The sequence below is a fragment of the Panulirus ornatus genome, chromosome 13 (genome assembly GCF_036320965.1).
Source record: "Panulirus ornatus isolate Po-2019 chromosome 13, ASM3632096v1, whole genome shotgun sequence".
NCBI lineage: Eukaryota > Metazoa > Arthropoda > Malacostraca > Decapoda > Palinuridae > Panulirus > Panulirus ornatus.
The window spans coordinates 54,328,449-54,347,763 of NC_092236.1; the positions used below are offsets into that span (position 1 = coordinate 54,328,449).

Sequence of the window (19,315 nt, forward strand, 5' to 3'; positions counted from 1 at the left end):
GAGAAAGACTGGCAAATCCTATGACTTGTGAATTTCTAAGTCTTAAACAGATCAGGCCACCAAATTAAACATCTCGAAGTTAAAGTAGGATCAGCATTCCAGCCATTACAAAAGTGCACAGCCTCTTCCACTGTAGATGGTAAAATGTTATATAATTTAAGACCAAACTAAGGAAATGTGAACAAAGGTCATATGAAAGAGTTGCTGAAAACAAAAAGTGCATTCAAAATGACTTCAAGTAAATGGCAGATGTACTGATAAGAAGATAACAACTGTACAGCAACTTTAGTAAAATCTGAGAGTCTAGAAAAACACTAATCACTGTAACAATAAACTGATTCTCTGGAAGTATGATTTACCTTTTAGTGAAATATAAACTGTAATTCAGTGAAATATAAATTGTGTAATTTAGCAATATAAAGCAAGTGACAAATAAGTGAAACTGTCACCACTCATCCTTTTAGTCCAAAAACTGACTTAAAGTCTGAAGACTCAAGTCTCTTTATGTGCATGCTAGAGCAACTGTATCATCAGGATTTCTTAACCCAGGAATAAAATACAGTATATTGGCATTATTTGCTTTTCAACTTATTCATTATTTGGTATTACAGTACCTAAATTTGACTTAAAAGAATTTCAGTTTCAGTGAAACTTCAGTACACCAGAAACACTCTCCCTCATAAGGCCTAGTTTTGAGAAGTTTTATTGTATCAAAAACATCAATTTAATTCTTTGAATGATTGCAATGCACCACAAAACTTAAAAACAATGACTGATTCAAGTTATTGTATATCACAAAGAAGTTAAATTTTACTTATACTATGGCAATAACAGCAAATCTTAAACCCTACCATTTTCCATGGGCAATGTTGCAAAATAACTGTTCTCTTTGGTATGACAGTTATCTGAAATAACTTATCAACAATAAATATCAACTTTCAAGTTGATATTTAGCCAGTCAACGGGCGCAGGTCAACTCTGACCCGTTCATTTATGCTACCCATGCTGATACTTGGAAAGAAGCCACCTCTGGGAAGAGCAACCTCACGCCGACCAATCATCTGTCCATTTCGTGTGAAGAATACCTGTAAAATATGTATATGTCAGCTCTGTTAATCTTGGAAAAACATTTAACAGTTTACACCTACACTTACTTAAGCTACTTGCTTATGTTCCCTAATACAAATATGTTCTTTCCATCTCCTACCTATCCACAAATATTGCACAGAAATACATATAAAAACAAACAGACAGGATGATGGTTCATTCCCACAACATATAATGGGAAAAGTAACTATAAGAAACTACAGGAAACAATAGAAAAATATACAGTCTCAAAAAATCTAAAAACTGGAATAAATATCAACAAATATAATGAAGATAGAATGTAAGAAAGTAAATTCTCGATTAATATGGGTAAAACTGAAAGTTGATGGAGAGAGATGGGTGATTATTGGTGCATATGCACCTGGGCATGAGAAGAAAGATCATGAGAGGCAAGTGTTTTGGGAGCAGCTGAATGAGTGTGTTAGTGGTTTTGATGCACGAGACCGGGTTATAGTGATGGGTGATTTGAATGCAAAGGTGAGTAATGTGGCAGTTGAGGGAATAATTGGTATACATGGGGTGTTCAGTGTTGTAAATGGAGATGGTGAAGAGCTTGTAGATTTATGTGCTGAAAAAGGACTGATGATTGGGAATACCTGGTTTAAAAAGCGAGATATACATAAGTATACTTATGTAAGTAGGAGAGATGGCCAGAGAGCGTTATTGGATTACGTGTTAATTGACAGGCGCGCGAAAGAGAGACTTTTGGATGTTAATGTGCTGAGAGGTGCAACTGGAGGGATGTCTGATCATTATCTTGTGGAGGCTAAGGTGAAGATTTGTATGGGTTTTCAGAAAAAAGAGTGAATGTTGGGGTGAAGAGGGTGGTGAGAGTAAGTGGGCTTGGGAAGGAGACTTGTGTGAGGAAGTACCAGGAGAGACTGAGTACAGAATGGAAAAAGGTGAGAACAATGGAAGTAAGGGGAGTGGGGGAGGAATGGGATGTATTTAGGGAATCAGTGATGGATTGCGCAAAAGATGCTTGTGGCATGAGAAGAGTGGGAGGTGGGTTGATTAGAAAGGGTAGTGAGTGGTGGGATGAAGAAGTGAGAGTATTAGTGAAAGAGAAGAGAGAGGCATTTGGACGATTTTTGCAGGGAAAAAATGCAATTGAGTGGGAGATGTATAAAAGAAAGAGACAGGAGGTCAAGAGAAAGGTGCAAGAGGTGAAAAAAAGGGCAAATGAGAGTTGGGGTGAGAGAGTATCATTAAATTTTAGGGAGAATAAAAAGATGTTCTGGAAGGAGGTAAATAAAGTGCGTAAGACAAGGGAGCAAATGGGAACTTCAGTGAAGGGCGCAAATGGGGAGGTGATAACAAGTAGTGGTGATGTGAGAAGGAGATGGAGTGAGTATTTTGAAGGTTTGTTGAATGTGTTTGATGATAGAGTGGCAGATATAGGGTGTTTTTGTCGAGGTGGTGTGCAAAGTGAGAGGGTTAGGGAAAATGATTTGGTAAACAGAGAAGAGGTAGTAAAAGCTTTGCGGAAGATGAAAGCCGGCAAGGCAGCAGGTTTGGATGGTATTGCAGTGGAATTTATTAAAAAAGGGGGTGACTGTATTGTTGACTGGTTGGTAAGGTTATTTAATGTATGTATGACTCACGGTGAGGTGCCTGAGGATTGGCGGAATACGTGCATAGTGCCATTGTACAAAGGCAAAGGGGATAAGAGTGAGTGCTCAAATTACAGAGGTATAAGTTTGTTGAGTATTCCTGGTAAATTATATGGGAGGGTATTGATTGAGAGGGTGAAGGCATGTACAGAGCATCAGATTGGGGAAGAGCAGTGTGGTTTCAGAAGTGGTAGAGGATGTGTGGATCAGGTGTTTGCTTTGAAGAATGTATGTGAGAAATACTTAGAAAAGCAAATGATTTGTATGTAGCATTTATGGATCTGGAGAAGGCATATGATAGAGTTGATAGAGATGCTCTGTGGAAGGTATTAAGAATATATGGTGTGGGAGGCAAGTTGTTAGAAGCAGTGAAAAGTTTTTATCGAGGATGTAAGGCATGTGTACGTGTAGGAAGAGAGGAAAGTGATTGGTTCTCAGTGAATGTAGGTTTGCGGAAGGGGTGTGTGATGTCTCCATGGTTGTTTAATTTGTTTATGGATGGGGTTGTTAGGGAGGTGAATGCAAGAGTTTTGGAAAGAGGGGCAAGTATGAAGTCTGTTGGGGATGAGAGAGCTTGGGAAGTGAGTCAGTTGTTGTTCGCTGATGATACAGCGCTGGTGGCTGATTCATGTGAGAAACTGCAGAAGCTGGTGACTGAGTTTGGTAAAGTGTGTGAAAGAAGAAAGTTAAGAGTAAATGTGAATAAGAGCAAGGTTATTAGGTACAGTAGGGTTGAGGGTCAAGTCAATTGGGAGGTGAGTTTGAATGGAGAAAAACTGGAGGAAGTGAAGTGTTTTAGATATCTGGGAGTGGATCTGGCAGCGGATGGAACCATGGAAGCGGAAGTGGATCATAGGGTGGGGGAGGGGGCGAAAATTCTGGGAGCCTTGAAGAATGTGTGGAAGTCGAGAACATTATCTCGGAAAGCAAAAATGGGTATGTTTGAAGGAATAGTGGTTCCAACAATGTTGTATGGTTGCGAGGCGAGGGCTATGGATAGAGTTGTGCGCAGGAGGATGGATGTACTGGAAATGAGATGTTTGAGGACAATGTGTGGTGTGAGGTGGTTTGATCGAGTAAGTAACGTAAGGGTAAGAGAGATGTGTGGAAATAAAAAGAGCGTGGTTGAGAGAGCAGAAGAGGGTGTTTTGAAATGGTTTGGGCACATGGATAGAATGAGTGAGGAAAGATTGACCAAGAGGATATATGTGTCGGAGGTGGAGGGAACGAGAAGAGGGAGACCAAATTGGAGGTGGAAAGATGGAATGAAAAAGATTTTGTGTGATCAGGGCCTGAACATGCAGGAGGGTGAAAGGAGGGCAAGGAATAGAGTGAATTGGAGCGATGTGGTATACCGGGGTTGATGTGCTGTTAGTGGATTGAATCAGGGCATGTGAAGCGTCTGGGGTAAACCATGGAAAGCTGTGTAGGTATGTATATTTGCGTGTGTGGACGTATGTATATACATGTGTATGGGGGTGGGTTGGGCCATTTCTTTCGTCTGTTTCCTTGCGCTACCTCGCAAACGCGGGAGACAGCAAAAAAAAGAAAAAAAAAAAAAAAAAAAAAAATAATGAAATGAAAATTTCTAATAATGGAAAATTCTAATTACAAGGAAATCAAGTGAAAAGATCTGGATCTGTATGGGGGATAGTGTCCTGGAGACACATATTCTTAATATATATTCGGTAAAACTTCTCATAACAGCATGTCACTCAGCACGAGTCAGAGAGTTTGATACACGAGCAATCCTGTTATCACTTATCACTGTTTCACTTAGAACAGCATGGAAATACAGAAGATCAGGTATGAAATCCCACTTGGGAACAGTGACTATGCGGTTCAGAATCTTTATCATATGTTGCAAAGAAATGAAACGGATATTAATGAAGAAACGAAATCCTATGAAGATATAAAAAGGAGGTAATTACTCTAACTATAGAATAAAAGTAGGGTGTGGAGCAACGGAAAAGACCACAAGAAAAAACTTTCAGTACATCTTGTTCCACTGCATTAAGAAGGGATCAGACAAAAATCATTTGATTCTTAATTTATTCACCATGAACTGTATCATTCCCGTGTCAGCAAGATAGCGCCAGGAAACAGATGAAGAATGGCCCATCCACTCTTATACACATGTGCACATAAACGCCCACATACGCACATATACATATCAACATATACATACATATACACAGACATCACATACATACACATATGCATATTCATACTTGCTTGCCTTCATCCATTCTTGTCGCTACCCTGCCCCACAGGAAAACAGCTCTTGGATTACTAGGCAGTATCCCTTAGTCTCATGGACTTTTACTAGCATGTTCTGGTTCAAATGAAATATCACCAGTTTCCAGGGTTCAAGGCTAGCATAAGATTCGAAAGTTTTAAGCTTTGCCATTTGACCTTTCTAATAGTCCTTAGGTCTTTACCAGGTTTATCAATTCAACAATCACAGTTCTTCACAGGCAAGGTATTCATATAGTATATTGGCCTGTCAGGATGACTTTCTCCTCTGCACTCAAAGTTTTATGTACCATTTATAGGAATACCTCTGGACAGGTATTTCACTCTTTAGGGTTCCTGGTTATTGGGAAAAGTCAAATTTTGTTCCAAACATTATCATTAGCTAGGGGTCATTTAAGATTATCAAAACCGGATGTTCTGTCTTCTACAGAAGAGGACTGACATGGCTTTTGCCCTTTCAGCAGAAAATAAGGATATTGGTCAAACATCCCATCATAAGGTGGAGGGCCTACACAACTTAATGACCAACCGCATGCCTTTGAAGACAGTCAAGATCCAGCACCTGTGAGAGGTGGGCAAGGAATAGAGTGAATTAGAATGATTTGGTATACTGGGGTCGACAGCTGTCAATGGACTGAACCAGGGAATGTGAAATGTCATGAAAAGGTCTGTGAGGGCCTGGATGTAGATAGGGAGCTGTGGTTTCAGTGCATTATACATGACAGCTAAGAAGTTTGAGTGTGAATGAATGTGGCCTTTTTTGACTGTTTTCCTGTGAGCAGATGTGCCTTTCTTTGTTTCCTGGTGCTACCTTGCTAACTCGGGAAAGGGTGATTAAGTATGGAAAAAAATGAAAATGATACATCATCTATCCCTGGGGGGAAGATAGAAAGAATACTACCCACATATTCCCAGCATGTTGTATAAGATGACTAACAGGGGCAGGAGCGGTTGGCTGGAAATCCTCCCTGCCTGTATTACTTTCCATAAGAAGGAATAAAGCAAAGAACCAAGTGAGGATTTTTTCCCCCTCTATGGCTCAGTTATCTGATTTCGACACTACCTCACTCATGCAGGAAACGGTGAATATGTATGAATAAAAACATATATATATATTTTTTTTTTGCTTTGTCGCTGTCTCCCGCGTTTGCGAGGTAGCACAAGGAAACAGACGAAAGAAATGGCCCAACCCACCCCCATACACATGTATATACAAACATGTCCACACACACAAATATACATACCTATACATCTCAATGTACACATATATATACACACACAGACACATACATATATACCCATGCACACAATTCACACTGTCTGCCTTTATTCATTCCCATCGCCACCTCGCCTCACATGGAATACCATCCCCCTCCCCCCTCATGTGTGCGAGGTAGCGCTAGGAAAAGACAACAAAGGCCCCACTCGTTCACACTCAGTCTCTAGCTGTCATGCAATAATGCCCGAAACCACAGCTCCCTTTCCACATCCAGACCCCACAGAACTTTCCATGGTTTACCCCAGACGCTTCACATGCCCTGAATCAATTCACTGACAGAACGTCAACCCCGGTATACCACATCGATCCAATTCACTCTATTCCTTGCCCGCCTTTCACCCTCCTGCATGTTCAGGCCCCGATCACTCAAAATCTTTTTCACTCCATCTTTCCACCTCCAATTTGGTCTCCCATTTCTCCTCGTTCCCTCCACCTCCGACACATATATCCTCTTGGTCAATCTTTCCTCACTCATTCTCTCCATGTGCCCAAACCATTTCAAAACACCCTCTTCTGCTCTCTCAACCACGCTCTTTTTATTTCCACACATCTCTCTTACCCTTACGTTACTTACTCGATCAAACCACCTCACACCACACATTGTCCTCAAACATCTCATTTCCAGCACATCCACCCTCCTGCACACAACTCTATCCATAGCCCACGCCTCGCAACCATACAACATTGTTGGAACCACTATTCCTTCACACATACCCATTTTTGCTTTCCGAGATAATGTTCTCGACTTCTACACATTCTTCAAGGCTCCCAGGATTTTCGCCCCCTCCCCACCCCATGATTCACTTCCGCTTCCATGGTTGCATCTGCTGCCAGATCCACTCCCAGGTATCTAAAACACTACCATTCTTTCCTCAATTTGTCAAGCATCAAGCACGTGCATGCACATAAAACTCTGATAGCTGTTTTGTTACTAGTCTGATGAAACAGCACAGTTGGTGGTGGAATTTCCTGGTAAATATGTCTGCATCCTAATGCAAAACCACACCACAGGTCATGATTAAAAAAAACATGGGAACAGTCATATATGCATGAAAGACATGTAAAGAAAAATTTAAGATAACACACCTGTACTTTTCCTCCTGCAGGATGTTGATGAGGGGGTTCTAAGGAGTCTTCCTCTTCTTCCTCTTCCTCCTCCTCCTCCTCATCTTCATCTTCCTCAGAATCTGTAGCAAGGACTGGGCGGCGGTGGCGAAGTGGGTAACGAGGTGAAAGGGCAGGTGGAAGTGCATGTTGTTGGTACTGCAGCAGATGTTCCAAGAGGTCATCACAATCTAGTGGCTCTGGACTCTCTTCTTCCATACTTCCTCCTTCACTAAAAAAGAAAACTTAAGTGTTAATGTTTCTGAAATCAGGAATAATTTCAGCAACTGCATGGATCATATATAACCTATGTGGGGGAAAACATACTTCTTTACCATTTCCCTTGTTAACAAGGTAGTACCAGGAAAAGGTAAATAAATAGCCTCATTTGCTCATATTCATTATCACATTCATTCCCGCCTGTGGCACAGGGGTCCCGGGTTCGATACTGGTTGTTGGAGGTTTGTACATTCTATGAAGGTGCACGTTCCCATGCACTGTGTTCGTTTATATTTATTATTTATCTTTTATTTTGCTCAGTCGCTGTCTCCCGCGTTTGCGAGGTAGCGCAAGGAAACAGACGAAAGAAATGGCCCAACCCACCCCCATACACAATGTATACACACACACGTCCACACACACAATTATACATACCTATACATCTCAATGTACACATATATATACATACACAGACATGTACATATATACACATGTACATAATTCATACTTGCTGCCTATATCCATACCCGTCGCCTCCCCGCCACACATGAAATGACAACCCCTGCCCCTGCACGAGCACAAGGTAGCACTAGGAAAAGACAACAAAGGCCACATTCGTTCACACTCAGTCTCTAGCTGCCATGCATAATGCACCGAAACCACAGCTCCCTTTCCACATCCAGGCCCCACAAAATTTTCCATGGTTTACCCCAGACGCTTCACATGCCCTGGTTCAATCCATTGCCAGCATGTCGATCCTGGTATACCACATCGTTCCAATTCACTCTATTCCTTGCATGCCTTTCACCCTTCTGCATGTTCAGGCCCTGATCGCTCAAAATCTTTTTCACTCCATCCTTCCACTTCCACTTTGGTCTCCCACTTCTCATTCCCTCCAGCTCTGACATATATCTTCTTTGTCAATCTTTCATCACTCATTCTCTCCATGTGACCAAACCATTTCAAGACACCCTCTTCTGCTCTCTCAACCACACTCTTTTTTATCACCACACATATCTCTTACCCTTTCATTACTTGCTCGATCAAACCACCTCACACCACATACTGTCCTCAAACATCTCATCTACAATACAGCCACCCTCCTCCATGCAACCCTATCCATAGCCCACACCTCGCAACCATACAACATTGTTGGATATATATATATATATATATATATATATATATATATTCATTTTTATTATATCATACTTTGTCGCTGTCTCCCGTGTTAGCGAGGTAGCGGAAGGAAACAGACAAAAGAATGGCCCAACCCACCCACATACACATGTATATACATCCATTATTCACTATTCTCTAATATATTTCTCCACTTTAACTTCTTATGGATAAGGCAAGAGAACTGGGAAGAAATACTGTATGACAGAGTATGAACCAAATGAACACTATAAGGCCAGATATAATCGGATCCAGTTGACAGAGCTTTACCATAAGAAAACATGAATTACAATGTCTAACTTCTAAAATCAGCATTATTGAAAATCATGCATGCATACACCACCTGGGATCAAACCTACAAAAATCTGAATCCTAGTTGTAGCAGCCAGTCCACAGTCCACCCAGCTGTTCATACTCCCCTCAGGGCTGATTGATAAAATGGGTACCTGGCTTAGGCTGGTGTGTGTGTGTGTGTGTGTGTGTGTGTGTGTGTGTGTGTGTGTGTGTGTGTGTGTGTGTGTGTGCACATACACTGGATAAAAGAAATGGTACAAATATACAAGGTTATAAACAGGGCAACATGAGTATAAAACTATCTTCCTGTAACACAAATAACACTCAAAAATAATAATCGCTTACCTATCATAATTACAAACATAGTCTCTCGGGAAAATTATACCACATCCCATCACATCTCCCTTGTGGCAGCGTGGCCCAAAAAGGGTTCCTACAGTGCTCCCTGTGAAGACTCTCCCATCATCAGCATGATATGCAATGCTTCCTCTGTTCCATCCTGGATGACGATTCTTGGGGTATTCCTGAAAAATATATGAGAAATATCTATGGACACACATGGCAACAACAATTAATGTATCAACATATACTTCATTCAGTAATTACCACACTCAAAAATGAATGATTCTTGTCAATCTAAAAAATATTTATGGTGTGTTACTTCTTTATAGATAATGTTTTGGACTTAACAAAGATGTCTGAATAATTTTTTGTATAGCTTTGAATATAAAATGGTTATCAGAAAGACAAGATACTTGTGCATTTAAAGTTTGCTGACCCATTACATACATTAAAAGAATAATAGTTACCCTAAAATGTGACATATCTCAAAATAAAGTAGAAAACAGTCTTTCAACCTCTGTTTGGTCGAAGTAGTGGGACAACCTACCTAGAGTTCGAATTCGACCTGAAGTGTAAACATTTGTCCTTCCACTGATACAGTTGTCACAACATCATAGCCATGATAAGATTAAAGTCCATGCTACCCTCATCGAGGTGAGGTTGATGAAAGCACAATGGTCAACTGGTGACTATGTCTTTTAACCTCCGTGTGGCTGAAATGGCTGGATACCCTACCGAGGATTCAAATATACATCTGTCCTTCCATTAATATATTTGTCACACTATCAGAGCTGTAACAGAAGAAAGTCCTTGCTACCACCAGTGAGCTGAGGTTGTGGCATAGTGAAACAAAACACAAGGCAACCAAGCAACTGTAGCCAAAGTGGTTAGATGCCCCACTCAAGGTTCAAATCCAAACCATGATGTATATACATTAGCCCTTCCATCAACATATTTGTCTAACCATCAGGGTCATGGCAGATTAAAGTCCATGCTACCCCCCACTTAACTGAGGACAAGACAGCAAAAAAATGGGGCAACTAGTAGCTATGTAATCATCTATCTGTATTGTAAGGAGAGGGAGTTTTGCACTCATGGAACTCCATCTTTTGAATATCATCTTCATGCAACCTTCTGAATCTCTGTATGCTGTCTGCATCAACCATGTCCTCACTTAATCTGTTCCAGCCATCCACCACTCATATACCATAAAAGTATTTCTTTACAACCTTAATTACAAGTTACCTATCAAATTTCAAGGTGTACTTTGGTGCCTTAATTACTACATCTCAAAGTACTGTCTACTATTCACTTTGTCTATATCTTTTCTTTAAAGTGTCTGATCAGGTCACCCTCATCCTTCTCTCTTCCAAGGTGGGTAAATTTAAATCCTCCAGCCTTTCCCTGTAACTTAGCTCACTTAATTCTGGTACTATAATCTTTGTTGCCTTCCTCTGAACATTTTCGATGAGTTCTTTAAGTTTTTTAGGTATGGTGACCAAACATGAGAAGCATATTCTAGTTTTTGCCTTATTTAGGATACCAAGAGTAAAAATCATTAGCACACATCTTTGTTTTTGACAAAAAAAAATTACCAAAGCACCAAAGCCCACTTCATATGCCTGAAAATAATTCATTGAGTTCCTCATACACCCAGCAGTAGTGCAACATAAGTTTATGAGTACATAGGTTGAGTTGTATATCATTTAAATCAGAACATTATGTTATAAAACTGGTGATAACGTGCTGTCAATTGGGCTGGACAAGGGCAATTGAAATGGTCAAGGGAAGCCACAGAAAGGTCCATGGGGCTTATCTATGGATAAGGGGCTCTGGTTTTGGTACGTTTTACATGACAGCAAGAGACTGGATGTGAGCTAATGAACCCATTCTTCATTTGTTCCTGGTGCTACTTTTTATGAGGGAAACTGCCAAAAAATATATAAACAAAAAAATCATATACCATTTACAAGGCCAAAGGCAATATTGCAACACAAATTTACGTCCTAAATGACATGAGTTGGAAATTTGAAAGGCTAGATATCTTGAATAAATTGATATTCTGGGCACTGTAGTGCTGAACTTAATCAACTTTCACTACAACAATCTTAAAATCCACTGTACATTCATTGTGCTAGAGATTTTCAGGTATTCTTAAATACAATTTCATAATTTCCATAATTTTGAATATCTTTAGAGCTCTAATTGTCACCACTAACATTTTTTTGTAAAGTGAACAATATAGTTTTAAGTCCTTTTAATCTTTCCTAATATGGTCTGTGTCTCACTCTTAATGTCAATTTTGTTGCCTTTCTTTGAAAACTGTGCTGGAGTTGCCCTCTGCCAGTGGCCTGTTAAGGGTAAGACACTGAAGGATAAGAAGCAGCACTGGAGTTCAACAGACATGGAGACTTTTATGCAGTGGCCAACCCCTTGAGGGAGTTCCTAAAGGGAACAGGCATCAGAGATAAAGAGAGATAGCAAAACATTAGCTACGATATAACTCAACTGGTCTGTCAGCATCAGACCAGGCCTCCATTTCTAATATCACTTGTCAAAGTAAGGATTCAAAAAAGAGTCTTGAATTATGGATCAAACAAAATGAAAACTAACAAAGTTTTCACTCGAAGTTTGCACTCGCTGAAAAATCAGTAAATGACTCCATACTCTTTGGAGTTAAAATAAATGACTAACAATTTAACTGAGACTTCCCATCTATGAGCACATACCACATCCATGCAGATACTCTTGACAGTCAATTTTCAAACAATATTAGCCTCTGGCTTCATTTAAGATTCAAAGAAAATCACTACTTTCTTCCAGATCAATTAGCCTTTCTTGCCTTCAGTGATAGTGCCAGGAACAGATGACTGAGCTTTCAGTGAGAAATCCCTGGTTTACTGCTTGTTTTAATATCAACATAAAACACCTAAAACATGCTCTGCATTCTCTAAAACAAAACTTACATGCAAGTCCAAAAATTGTACACTTGCTGGAGAAAAATTTCACATGTGCCTCACACAATAACTGATATCATATCCATCAGCCCACTTTCAATGCTTAGTGCTCAAAAAACATGGGCCAAGCTCCACAGTAGATTTCCATGTAAATATGGTATACCACCTATTCAAAATTGCTTTTATTCAATTGTATTTATGCATAAGAACAGGAATACTATATTCTGGGAAGACCCAGGAAATACCAGATTCTGGCATGCTTTTCAAGAATGTGTTTTGCAGGAAGTTGGCCATGCTTTCCATAACTGGTGAAAAGAATTGGGCAGTCAGCCCTTGACAGTAAACCTGGCAAACTTGGAAAGGATTAATCCTTTAGGTAAAGGAAAGATTCCCCTGAATTTCAGTTTTAAGGAATCATTTATGACAGACAAGACCAAAAATTTGAGAAACAGACAATAACTATCATTAGCTCAGTGCCTCAACATGATCTACGACTGAATCACTTACCTTTTTAGTCAGTCCAATAGTGATGTATCCAGAGCGTCCTGGATCAACAATTTCCATCTCAAAGTAGTGTGAGGTTGTGTTTAGAGGAACGCGGGCTTGGGCAAGGCCAACGTCTGCTAAACTCTTGCCTCGACCACAGTATTCCAACATCTAATAGATAAAAGTTGGAGGCTTATTCAGTCATGCAAAATCACATAAAAGAAAATAGTGATTGCTATATTTCAAAATTCAGGGGCAAAATGATAAACCAAATTCAAATATATAACCCACATGCAACTAAATACAGTTATTGCTGATTAGTAAGCTGAATTACAGATCTAAAACCTTCTAAATCCAAATGACAGTCAACTGAAACACTGAACATAAGTGTCTCGGTGCTCTTTTGATGATTACCATCATTAACCAAGGTCCTGTTATGGAGATGTTTTGTGTCTTGTGTGCATTTGGGAAGGGAGCTAGCTTTGTCTGTTAACATTATATTTCTATCATTCAGGTTTTTGAGTTTTCAGTGCAGGTAGTATCTACTATCCTTTTATTCTGCATGTGTTATATATTCACCACTCTACAGCTAAAATAATACTTTCTAATGTCCTTTCTGACCCATGATAAGTCCAAGTTCATGTTATACCTTTCAGACATCTTTTTCACCTCAAAGATCTACAGTAGTTTATAACAATATCAAAAGATACTTGAGTGGTGGGATGAAGAAGTAAGATTATTAGTGAAAGAGAAGAGAGAGGCATTTGGACAAGTTTTGCAGGGAAATAGTGCAAATGACTGGAATATGTATAAAAGAAAGAGGCAGGAGGTCAAGAGAAAGGTGCAAGAGGTGAAAAAGAAGGCAAATGAGAGTTGGGGTGCGAGAGTATCATTAAATTTTAGGGAGAATATAAAGATGTTTTGGAAGGAAGCAAATAAAGTGCGTAAGACTAAACAACAAATGGCAACATCGGTGAAGGGGGCTAATGGGGAGGTAATAACAAGTAGTGGTAATGTGAGAAGGAGATGGAGTGAGTATTTTGAAGGTCTGTTGAATGTGTTAGATGATAGACTGGCAGATATAGAGTGTTTTGGTAGAGGTGGCGTGTGAAGTGGTAGGGTTGGGTAGAATGATTTGGTAAACAGAGAAGAGGTAGTAAAAGCTTTGCGAAAGATGAAAGCCATCAAGGCAGTGGGTTTGGATGGTATTGCAGTGGAATTCATTAAAAAAGGGGGTGACTGTGTTGTTGACTGGATGGTAAGGATATTTAATGTATGTATGACTCATGGTAACATAATGCTTTACAATTTTTGCACTGGAATGAGACATCCTATTGATGATATATTGGAGTACAAATTCATGAGAGCTAAAGAGTGAATGTGAGTAAATGATGAAATTGTCTGTTTCTGAAGTTACCTAGTGACACTGGGAATGGGCATCAGGTTTAAAAACTCAGTTATGTAAAATGGAATATCAGTAACAAGCCAAACTTTAAATTCCTCTAAATTTCACTAAATTCCTCAACTTAGCACCACCTATGAAAATCTCATGCTCTGAATTCAGAACCTGCTGCTATTTCAAATGGCATGCATCTATATTCAACAGCAACAGAAGCTCTTTTGCAATCTTCTTTCATGCTTCAGTTTCCTGTATTAGCAATACAGTGTCTGGAACAAACAACTGGGCCTCAGAAGAAAAATCCTCCCTCTGTTCCTTCTTTTGGAAAGTAATACTACACAAGGGAAGAACTTCTAGCCTCCCACTACCATTCTTCAAAGTTACCTTCTACCCCACACACAAGATACCCAGGTAGTATAATCCCCAGAATCTGCGAAGGAGTCATTTGTTTAAGTTCTTGTCAACATCTGGGGACAGTACAATAATTGCATTGGACTGCATTCTATGGTGCAGAGACTTAACCATACTGCTATCAAATTCTATATGAGATCCACTTAGGCAACCCACAGAAATCATTCTTTAAATTTCCTTCACTACTGTGGAACAGCACAATGGTAGCTGGCTACATTCCAGGGTACATTTACAATATAAGGGAAAGAGTGAGGTATGATGAAATAAAAAAAAAATATATTGTAAAAGAAACAAATGACTACATACAGAATATTCTGGTTAAGTGGTGTAAGCATTTGGTGAGTGGACTTGGGCAGAATGCTTTAAAGAGAATTGATATACATGGACAGCAGATTAAGGTATTGAGAAAGACCAGAAGAAAGATGAGGGAACAGTGGAAAGGTAAATGCATGCACAAGTATGAATGATCATATAAAATGAATAAAGTTTGTAGATACTGCTGAGATGGGAACCAAATGTTCAACACAAGAAACAAGAATCAGTACAGAAAGACTCACATCCTAGTCTAATATCATATAATGACATATGGGCATGAAGAAAATTATCATTTATATCCCTTACCTGTCCATTTAGCCGAACATCATGAAGTCGAAGCCATTCTTCCTCATTGGAGTCAACAGACATATGTGTATCTTCATCTGGTGGCCAGAAGAGTTGAGGTGATAGTCTTACTGCATCTCCTGCAGCAGCCAGACCCACACATGGATACAATCCACCAGGCGGAACACGCACCATAACTGAACCAACCTACAACACAGAAAGGTAATGAACATTAAGCCCTTCAGAAACTCAATCAATCATTCAAAAACACAGATCATGAAATATACGACCTTTATACACAATAAGCATATCTTATGATATATGCTGCTGTACCTACTGTTAAGATAAACTAGTGAACCATTTTGTTACCAATGAGTACTCTCACAGGCAGGAACTTTTGTTCCTGGGAAATTTTAATTAAATGGACATTATGGGTTTCCAGAAACAGCTGCCTTTATCAAAAAGGTACACTTTCCAACATGGCCAGAACATTCTTAATCTTATTTCGACCAATATGGCAAACCAGTACCTTCCAATCCAACTAAAAACACCCGATGTTCAGAGTGCCCATATGTATCAATGATCTGGTACCAAGTATCAATACTCTGATTCCCTGTCCTGAGTGTAATGAAACATTTGGGACCGAACATAAAGGCATACTGCTTCAGCAGTATGCCAGTTTGAATAGTAGATTGTCCAGCATTTCTTGACTGAAAAGCTATGCATGAACAACAAAGAAACAAAATGAAATAATCACAGTAATACCAAAGAAGCCCCTTCACTGAAAAATCCATAAGACCATTACCAGCTTATGTGACCTCAATCATATGCTACATTATGAGGTTAACGCAACAGTGAAAACCTGGCTTTCTATCACAAGAACAGAAACCTCAAAGCCTTCCATAAAATAATTCAAGAGAAAAAACTGGGGGAATATCTTATCATCCTACCAGGTTACAATGCATGACGGAAGGATATCGAAAAGTCTGAAGAGATTACCTCCTCATCATTCATCAATCACCTTAGATAATAGAGCAACTCAACTTATTAACAATCATTCTACCACCATCACCCATATACTCCACATTCTTGACACCACTTGCTTATCAGTCTACCTTCCAGCCCCTTCAACCTCCAAAGGTTCAGCGCAAGGGTCTGAAGATGCCTGTTAATTACACAGCCTCAACGCAAAGCACTCCAATAAATCCAATGACTTACAGTTGAAACCCTGAAAAAATAGTTCTCCCTTAAACTAAATAAACTTTCTGCTCCACCACTATTGGTTCCCTCCACCCATGATGACTGGAAGACTTTATACCTTTTGTTCCCTCATAATAGTAAAAATGTTTGGTGTCCCCCACTGCTGCCACCTAAGTTCCCAGCCTGCTTTGTGGAAGTCTGTGTTTGACTGCACTTACAAAGACATCATAGGTTCCATAGGCATTCAGCAGTTTGGTAATACATGGCTTTATCTCCCACAGCCTCAGTGATTTTATGGACAACAGCCTAGATGGTTGGGTGGTTTGCTGGTTGGTTGGTTGGATGAAAGGCTAGCTGGCTGGCTGGTTGGGCTTCAGACCTATCAACTGCCAGGGTCATTAAAGCCATCAATGTTAAGGTACATCCACCTACTGAAAGATCTTTCACCCCATCTTCGAGTGTTAAGGATACTTCTAAGACTTTCATTACGCATTAAGCATATGGCCTGTTCAACCAAGAGAAAAACAAGTCTTATCTATCTGCCTTCATGGACTTAAATATCTTAGTCAACCATAACATAAACACAAAGCCATCAACCTTGTCTTATAGAGAAGTCTCATCCTATGGCTCTCAGGCTCCATCAAGAGATGTTTGGCTGGATGCTCCTAAAGGGATACATCCACCTTCTAGTTCCTGAGCTGCAAGCATGCGACAATGAAGCCCTGATGGACACACCTGCTCAACTGCATAGCCATCAACCACACAGCACAGCAGCCTCACTTATAACAGTGTTGCACCATTCATGTCTTATCAGGCCCTGGTCTCCTTTAGAAAATGCAGTCTACCAAATGTTTTATGTCACTGTGGACAACAAACTAAGCTGTAAGGAACACATTCATTACATAAGAAATCTTACAAGTATCATCTCTACTTTCCCAGTCAACCCAAGACACTTAGACTCATTGCACATGAACTCAACATCTACATAACTGTCATCCTTCCTGAACCCATCCATGCCTCCTCTACCTAGTCACTTTCCTAATCAACTACACCATCCTAATCAACTAAACCACAAGAACCACCACAGAGGTACAGAAGTGGGTATACCAAAGTCCCAAACTCCCTCTTGCATCACACATAAAGAGGCACTCAAGACAATGACTCTCTCAGCTCTCTCCATCACCTGGACCTCCCTCAGCAGATTGGGGCTGTATTTGCTGCACCAAACTTACCCATGACAACACTGCCACCTAAAATCTCATCCCAAAGTTGAAGTACATCAATACAACTGCTTTAAACTCATATATACTCACACACACTATAAGAAGTCACACCCTAATCAGTGAACAACAAAAATTAGTAAGCTGCAAATGAAATTCCCACTTTTCTTCCTTCCTCATTTTATTTTGTGGAAAGACTGTCATTAGAATCCTTGTTATAGTTTTATATATTTTTCTCTATACTCTTAGCCTTTGGTTGCAGTTGAATCAAATGGCAATGCATATAATTATGCTGGATATCAGTGAATGAGGCTGTTTTTAATGCTACCTCACCAACAAGGGAAAGAGTAAACAAGTTTGAAAAAATAAAATATGTACAATTATACAATCCCAGTACCCCTTTTATGGGACAACTAAAGGTATAACTATCTGATGGCAAAAGGTTTGTAAAAAACATATATGTGCATTTGTCAGAGCATTATAGGTCTTTTATGCTGAATCCTTATTAGTAATTTGGGTTATAGCATTACAGATCTTGAGGATCCAGAGCTCTGCTGGAGGATCATTTGCTCAGAGTGATTTCAAAACTGTGATTAGTAATGCATACAAAAGATAGCTGCTAAGAAGGCTAATTACTCAAAAGAGCTGGCTTCTCTATGCTAGAGTCCATGGTCATTTCAACAAACAAGACTGCTAAGGATATATCCTTCAAGCTCCTGTCAAACAGAAAAATCACTCAATCAGATTTGTACTCATGACAACCTAAGGCACTCTTGACACCATACTTTCACAATATTATATCACCCCAAGGAAGAAGGGTTAGTTAAGCTTAAGTCTGGCAGTAAGATCATTCCCAGTGTACACTCCGGTGAATAATACCCTACCAAACTTGTCTGACAAATCTATATCCTGCCCCTTGTGGAGTGTGAGGAGTAAGCACTGGCACTGTAAAACAAGCATGATAATTTAAAGAGGTACCTCTTTTCCATTTTTTGTAAAAAATACTGGGACAGATGATGGGTCATTTTCTGGAGATAACTGATCATACTTGACACCACATCCCATCCTGTCACCAGCACCACATCGTGGCCCAAATACCACACCTCTGGGACGAGCTTTGTAAAGTCTGAAACATGAAAGATTACATTACTGTATCAATGGAAACATTACATTGAGGAAAATGCCCCTTTTAACTAACTTGAGAGACTAGAATACTTATATTCAAGCAGATTCATCAAATGAGTATCAGTGATGAATTTATTTATTTATCCATCTATATATATCATCATGCACACCTTTTCTAACATTCATTAAGAACTGTTATTTGCAAAATCATCTCATATGAGCTGCTGGCCATGGTAACATTTTCTAAGTGCTTACAATCTGACAGCAACAATGGTAGCATTTCAAGAAAAGTTCAGTATATCTGTTTGACCATCATATGACTGGTGTAGCTGTCTCTTACCATAATGTGTGAAAAGATGAGAACTGATCCAGCAAGCACAGATCATGAGGACTTAGAAGTTCAAGTTTATACTTTGATTACATCAGGATCAGATGCTCAAATCTTACTGCCATCCTGCAAAATCTGACAAATCTGATATACACAATTGATTTGCAAAAGAAATACCCTACTTCAGCAATTGCAA

The 19,315-nt window shown here is 39.6% G+C and overlaps 1 protein-coding gene across 1 annotated transcript in view; it reads right to left on the bottom strand.

Moving 5' to 3' along the window:
* Positions 1-564: 564 nt before the first annotated feature.
* LOC139752907 (SPRY domain-containing protein 3-like) overlaps positions 565-19,315 on the bottom strand; it is a 43,243-nt gene continuing 24,492 nt past the window's right edge. The window contains exons 5-10 of the mRNA XM_071668962.1: positions 18,645-18,792; positions 15,268-15,453; positions 12,858-13,007; positions 9,397-9,575; positions 7,342-7,591; positions 565-1,085 (exon numbers count right to left, since the gene is read on the bottom strand). Of these exons, the coding sequence (XP_071525063.1) occupies positions 951-1,085; positions 7,342-7,591; positions 9,397-9,575; positions 12,858-13,007; positions 15,268-15,453; positions 18,645-18,792 (1,048 nt within the window). The 3' untranslated portion in view covers positions 565-950. The remainder of the gene's footprint in view (positions 1,086-7,341; positions 7,592-9,396; positions 9,576-12,857; positions 13,008-15,267; positions 15,454-18,644; positions 18,793-19,315) is intronic.